The 7027-nt window shown below is 43.4% G+C and overlaps 1 protein-coding gene across 1 annotated transcript in view; it reads left to right on the top strand.

Annotated features, from left to right (window-relative positions):
• Positions 1–7027, top strand: part of T265_12830 (hypothetical protein) — a gene marked incomplete at both ends in the record, with an annotated part of 30206 nt that overhangs the window by 18282 nt on the left and 4897 nt on the right. Inside the window, 3 exons of the mRNA XM_009165791.1 lie at positions 430–501; positions 2429–2560; positions 5401–5680. Of these exons, the coding sequence (XP_009164055.1) occupies positions 430–501; positions 2429–2560; positions 5401–5680 (484 nt within the window). The remainder of the gene's footprint in view (positions 1–429; positions 502–2428; positions 2561–5400; positions 5681–7027) is intronic.

Here is a 7027-nt window from a genome sequence, read left to right as displayed (position 1 = left end):
CGGTTTCCCTACATGTAGGTCCGTTTGCGTGTACGTGGGCGCGTCAACACATGAGTGGTTGCTACGCTCACTAGACAGCCAATCGATGTCCGATGAGTCACCTTAATGTGACGTGGTTTGTGAGTATGAAAAAAAGACAAGCCTCGTGATCCAGTGAGCCACTGTGAGCTGAACAGTCAAGTATGTGGGTGACTGGGTTGTTACACTAGCAGTTGAGTGTACCGTTAAACCACTGTCATATGTGGTGGTTCAAATTCAAGAGAGGAATTTAATTTTGGCGATTCAGTAGCCATTGTTCTATGTCACCTCAGACAAAATTAATGTATTTGTCCGAAGACACGGCTGTTGACAGTTTTCATTGAGAATCCCTGAAGAAAGTGGACGGACAACGAGCTGTTACGTATCTTACGCAATTCGTTCTCATTGCAGGCATTCGGTGCGGTTTGTGAACAAGTAACATTTTGTCCGTATTCATGCCCAAAAGAAGATTTACCGTTCCCGGTAAGTTGTCAGTCGCTTCCATGACACCCCCTTGACGATTCTATGTGGTTGTAGAAGTAGTAAATCTGTTCTGATTAATTTTGATGGGCTATAGTGGGAAGCCGAAACAAAGTAACCGAATCAGAGAGGTCTGGTAAACAATCGGTGGATTTATTGCTGGGCAGTGTTTCGCTTTTGACACAAAAGCTTCGTCAGGCCAACTGAGTAAGTAAGTAGGTTGATTGGGTTTTAAGGCAGTCAGGGAACCAATCCGGGAGATTCCTTATGACTAGTGACGTGATCATTGCTGGGCGTTCAGTCTGATGTTCCTGTTTGTTGGTTATTGGGGATGATTGACATGATCAAGTCGGCTAGCCATAAGAAATCTCACGGAATCGATTACCTGACTGCCTTAAAACCCAATCAACCTACTTACTTTCTCAGTAGGCCTGACGAAGCTTTTGTGTCAAAAAGCGAAACTTTGTCCAGGAATAAATCCACTGATTGTTTACCAAACCTCTCTGAAACGATGACTTCTCAATCGGTCCCAAACATTTTCCAATTGATTGAAAGTAACCTAATCTTTCGATTATGGCACTTTATATTCCACTCAGCTGTTTTCACCTTAAACTTTCCTTAATATACACCAGTGGGCTGTTACTCACGTTTTTTCGAAAAGGTCAAAGCCTCAAGTTTTCACAGTGGACGCTTAATTGTACGCACTCAAATTCAAACAACTTTGAGCAAACCTATTTTTCCATAATTTTGTCCCAAATCTGACTAGCAAAAAGGGTGATTCTGTCTTAAATGCCCATCTCAGTTCGACCACAGTTCTCATGAAACACTACATTCAAAGCCTCGGACTCTCAAGAAAGGCACCTTACTGCTTAGGTTGCATGGTGGACAAAATTTCTAATCTGCACTCCTTTCTACTCTGCCATCACTGCTAACCAGCTGTCTGGCAGTTCTCCGAAGGTGAAAGGGAAAAAATTTCTGGGAGGGAGGTTGCCTACCGACCAACAGGAACCGAGCGGCAACAAGCCATCTGACACGTCAGGAAAAACCTCAACATGTTCAGATATCCTCCTGAACTTTACTCAACGTCAGCTGTGGTACACAAACGTTGAAAAGCATTTCGGTGATTTCCAAACCAACCTTCCATCACATGCAAGGACTGCGCTTTAAGTCAGTTGACTGGATACTACTCGCACGTTTTGTCAGTAGCATACTTGTTCAAACAGCTCCTTGTGTTGAACAGTGTTAAAAAGATCTCTTCCAATGCCACCAGAATCTGTCTAAAACGGTTAGATTTTTCTCTGTATTATTGACCACAAAGTGTTGTTAGTTGAGTATAACCCTGGCAAACTGCAGTCTCCTTCGACTGTTACACTTAAGTAAGGTTTGATTTGGCCCGCTGATTAAATCTTGCATCCCGGTGGGTGGGTCAATATCGGTCGCCTCGCCCCAGGCAAGGTGTCTCCACTGAGAATCTTTGGCCGAAGAGGAGGCGCATCCGCGAATGCGCGGTCCAGGCGCCTATCCGCAAAACATCGGGTGTTCCCTATCGTAAGTCAATTGCGGATAGTACCGTTTTCAAAGGACAAAACTCACGCTGATATTTTGAAAAAAACGAAAGTATATTATGGTCCGATATTTAATGTCTCCAGGTGGGATTCAGATAGCTTAAGCTTACTTCAAAATGGATGTTTCTTCTTATCAAAAAGCGAGGATCACAAGCTTAGAACTGAATTACAAACAACATACTTCAGATGATACGTTCCGTGTAACCTCAAACTAAAGTTTGACAAGTCGATTCACTGAACCCCCCTAAACAGAGAGCGTTTCTTGCAGAAAATCAGATGGTTTATACTTGGGAGGGAAGGGAACACAATTTAAAAAACTTACTTCAAGATGTGCAATTATCGCGCGGGTGTTTTTTTACCGACAGACATTCGGCATCAACACCGATGTTTTGTTAATGGACCTCGCAGAACTTCGCCGGATAAACTGGTGGCAGTTATGGCGACAGGAAGTCTTGAAAGAAGTTAACGAATGGGGCTTCCTTCCAGCAGGTGAACAGGTGAGAATGGAATTTTTTTGTAAAACAATTCTGCGAATGCATAGTTGTCTACCTAAGTTAAGTAAGTGTCTCCAAGAGCCGTATTTTGGTCGACCGGCAAGTCAGCACGGAAAGCCAAAACAAAATTTTGACTTAACGAACTGCTCATAAGATTGCTGAAATCTGTTCCACAGCCCGCAGTCAGTTGAGCAGTTGAGCATTGTGCCGGAGTGTGGGCATCAGTATTATGCTTGACTTGAACCTAAATTAAACGAACTTCAATAAAACGTTCATTTGCATATCAACTGGGTTTTCGTTGAGATTCACCAGAATCCCAGTTGAATTTCCCGCTTGTGATGTTCTTCAACAAATGAATCCGTCTGAGATTTAAGTTTGTATAATTTTCAGGGTATTGCAAACATTTTATAGAAATCTGTTCCACAGCCCGCAGTCAGTTTCGCAGTTGAGCATTGTGCCGGAGTGTGGGCATCAGTATTATGCTTGACTTGAACCTAAATTAAACGAACTTCAATAAAACGTTCATTTGCATATCAACTGGGTTTTCGTTGAGATTCACCAGAATCCCAGTTGAATTTCCCGCTTGTGATGTTCTTCAACAAATGAATCCGTCTGAGATTTAAGTTTGTACAATTTTCAGGGTATTGCAATACATTTTATAGATGTTCTGCACTACTCATAAGATTTCTGAGGCCTCTGAAAGCCCACGATGAGTTCCAACAAGGGCGAAACCGGTTGTGCTATCTCAAAGTTCTCAGCAACCTCATGAGTAGTGCGTTACACTCGCATAGTGCATCGCGATATTTCAAATGCGGCCCGGTGCACCACATTCAGCTGCAAGGAGCCATCCGTGATAAACGAGGGATTCAGCTGGGATCTGATTTGCTCCCCTTTGAGAATCAGCAAACGATTATATTTGCTGAATACTTTGTTGTTCTTGCACAAGCACTAAAATATTGAATAGGATTGCTTAAAATTGAATCCGGATGAGTAAGCTACATTCAGAAATACATAGTCTGTTGCGCCTTATTTGATTTGTTTTGTTACACTGGTCAGAATAAACATGACAATAAATGTACTGGTTTCCTTCTGACAAAAGATTGAGCAAAACTCTCCTACAAGGATTACCACAGGCGCCTCAACTTTTAGCAGAGTCTTGTACAGCGCCCATCAGTCAGGAATAGCAAATTCGGGCTTTTTAGGGAAGGCTTTCAGGATTCAGAGAAAGAGTTAATCAGCAGGTCCCCGGATTGTTCTTGGACTGCTTACTGGTTTTTCTTAGAAATCACTCTGATAACCTGAGGCACAGTGACGCAACTATTTGCGATATTAGGTCTAGTCTCATGCGGATACAACTTCGTTCCCATTTTGTAGTAAGCTCATTCCTCCGAGCCACATTCTTCTTTTAATAGAACGTATCCTTTCCGGCCAGAACAACCCGCCGCTTGGCACGGTATGTCGATGTTCTCACACAACGTATGCAGTCCGTTGAGTGTTATATTGATCAACACTGCCTCATTCAAAAAGGGACCGTCTACTAACAGGTGACTATCTGGTCCATTCTGGAATTAGCTGACTGCTGAAAGAAGAATGAATCGTGGCTAGTAAGCAACCATTCCTCCCTTCATCTAAGTGACATTCTTTTAGAATGGCACAGTTTGGAGGTTCAAATGCCTTGAACCATCCACCAGAGACAGTTTAAAACGAAAATTTGTGACAGAACATGGAAAGTGAGATTACAAGCTTACTGCAGAGCGTCTCTGTTCAACAATCATACAGTTTTACATCCAACTGCCAAAACTTGTTTGAAAGTGTAATTTTAGAAATATACACTACAAAATTTGAGCGTTTCGAGAGAGAACAGGTATTATCCGAACCCACTGAGAAATTTACTACAGTGGATGAACAACATCTTCAAACAATAAAAGTCATGCATTCTCAAAAAAAAATCGAAAAATTACAAAGTTTGGAAGTGCAGTGGACTCCTTGCTTGATGTATTTTATTGTGTCGTTTTTGGGGCCACTCAGATGAAATTGGCTTTTCAATAGATTTTACGTTTTTTATGGTCTCAATTACTGTTGATGCTATTTGTGACCTTGAAACTTCGCTTTTGAACATGCCCGCAACCATTCCATAACAAGTGTGGTCACCACTGCTGACTGGTGGGATCCAACCTGGCAGACCTTTTAGCTTTCAGAGAATCATCATCTGAATCTTCAGAACACATAAGCCATGCATTCGGTATCGTCAGACATCCATCTAGTTGCATTGCGCTCTCTTTTCCGCTTTCCCTCAGGTTTGGTATCCCGATGGCTTTTGTTCAATTTTCTGTTGACCTCCTGTGACATTGTGCTTAATCTATCCGCATTATTTGAAGCTCAGTGTTTGCTCCGTTTACGTCGAAATAGCATCATTCCATGCGCCAAACAAGTTGTTGATAACCTCGCACCTGATGGAGCAGTCGCGTATGCAGCGTCCAGATTCCGTGTAGCACCGTGAAGCGGATCTACAACATGCCAAAGAGTGGCACACCACCCGTGGTTTAAGTCCGAAGTCGCTATTTGTCTTGCAGTTTGTTCAAACGGTGTAGTACTTAGGATGATTTTTCCTAGTTGTGTTCCGTTCAAACAAACCATTCGTTCTGTATACAGGAGCATGCATACATGCCAAATTTCGTTGCATTTTTTTCTTTAGAATGACTGAGAAGTCAGCCAACAATATGACTGTTTAAATACACTTCAGGCACTAATTTGAACCGTTATCGATCCGATCATGTTGCGACGATTTTCAAATCATGTTCATGTTGGGACGTCACGTGATACCCGTCTTTTTTCTCCATCAGAAAGTGATCAGTCAAGTGATGAGTAAATATATTCAGTTGTATCATCGGTTGAGATGCGAATGGAACATCCAGATATTTCGATCCGACGGAATCAACTGTTGTCCAATTCAGTGGGTCGATCGATTACCCGATGAAACTGAATGTATCAGTGGCCCGAATCACATGAGGTTACGAGAACAGGCACGCCTAATCCACTATAATACCAGAACAAAACTGGAATCATGCGGATCATACACCCCATCTCCGCTGGAATTTCAAGCCGGCCTTGAAGAAATGTCACGTAAGTTTGAAATTACCCTCGCCAGACGATATCAGTTCATCTTTTGGATTATGACTTACTTGGTGCAAACAACGGACCACACTTGGCGGAGCAGTGGACAGATTGCCAGACATGGCGACGGCTTCTTTGTGATTAATTTTACTCGGGCAGTAAGTTTTTGTCTACTAGTATTTCTGCAAGTAGTTAAGTGTGAAGTGTAAAGTTATTCGCTCCCAGGTTTGATCCATGGCTAGTTGCATCAATGGCTGGAAAAAGGGATCAGCGTCGATGCACAGGCAAATGGGTTTTTTGATTGAAATAAACTAAGTTGTACTTTTTGGAAGATATACAGTGAATTCAGTGCGAACAGCTTGAGCAATGTTGGAAATATTTAGTCGAATTATACTGAAATGACGTATGCCAAGGTTTTGAGCTAGGCGGTGGGTTGAACAGGCGGACAATTGGTTGACATGATTTCCCTTCAAGCTTTGGGGAGGTACAACTGGCTGGCGTTCTGGATTTTAATATCAGGACACCATTTGAAGCAAAATACAACTTTTATTCTGCACCGTGTTTTCCATATGGTTAGAGAAATGACCGAAACGTTAAGCGATACATCTCAGTGCGTGCCGTGCAGCACCTGCTCGTCACATGGCGCCGACATCTTCAGGCATCTCCAGATCAGTCCTCAAGCCTCGACACCGAGTCTATCTGGCCGCGTTTAATGTCCGCACTCTGAAGCAAGCAGGACAACAAGCTGCTCTTGCACTCACACTGGACTCGCTTGGCATTGATGTGTACTGTGTCTCAGAAACTAGACTTCAAGATGCAAGCACAGTGAGTGAGCTAAACGCTTTCTGCTGCGCATCTCTGGTGATCTAGAGGCTGCCGCGGTGGGATGTGCAGGGGTTGCTATTGTGGTAAGTCACCGGGTGGAAGTATCCTTACTTGAGTGGATACCTGTTGATAGTCGCCTCTGTGCGGTTCGTCTGGCAACGTCTGTGAAGGAGTCTCACAAGCGGCAAGTTGATAGATGTCTGTTTATCGTGTCTGCCTATGCCCCAACTGATTGTAGCTCTGACACCGTCAAAGACAGGTTTTACGACGCCCTGAATGCTCTGCTGCGGCGAGCTAAAAGCTCAGACATTGTGGTGGTTGCCGGAGATATGAATGCGCAAGTGGGCAGGCTCAGTGCATCTGAGACTCAATTAGGAGATCGACATGGACTGGACTCGGCACGTACGGGCAATGGGGAACGATTGCTTCAGCTGTGTGCTGATCGCAGGCTGTTTTTATGCAGTACTAACTTCCGAAATAGCCGAAGTCGTCTGGTCACATAGTGTCCTACAAGGGGATGCCGGCTACAAA

Source organism: Opisthorchis viverrini, assembly GCF_000715545.1.
Source record: "Opisthorchis viverrini unplaced genomic scaffold opera_v5_18, whole genome shotgun sequence".
Classification (NCBI taxonomy): domain Eukaryota; kingdom Metazoa; phylum Platyhelminthes; class Trematoda; order Opisthorchiida; family Opisthorchiidae; genus Opisthorchis; species Opisthorchis viverrini.
Note: the sequence above shows the minus strand (reverse complement) of the source record. Positions and strands in the feature narration are given on the sequence as shown.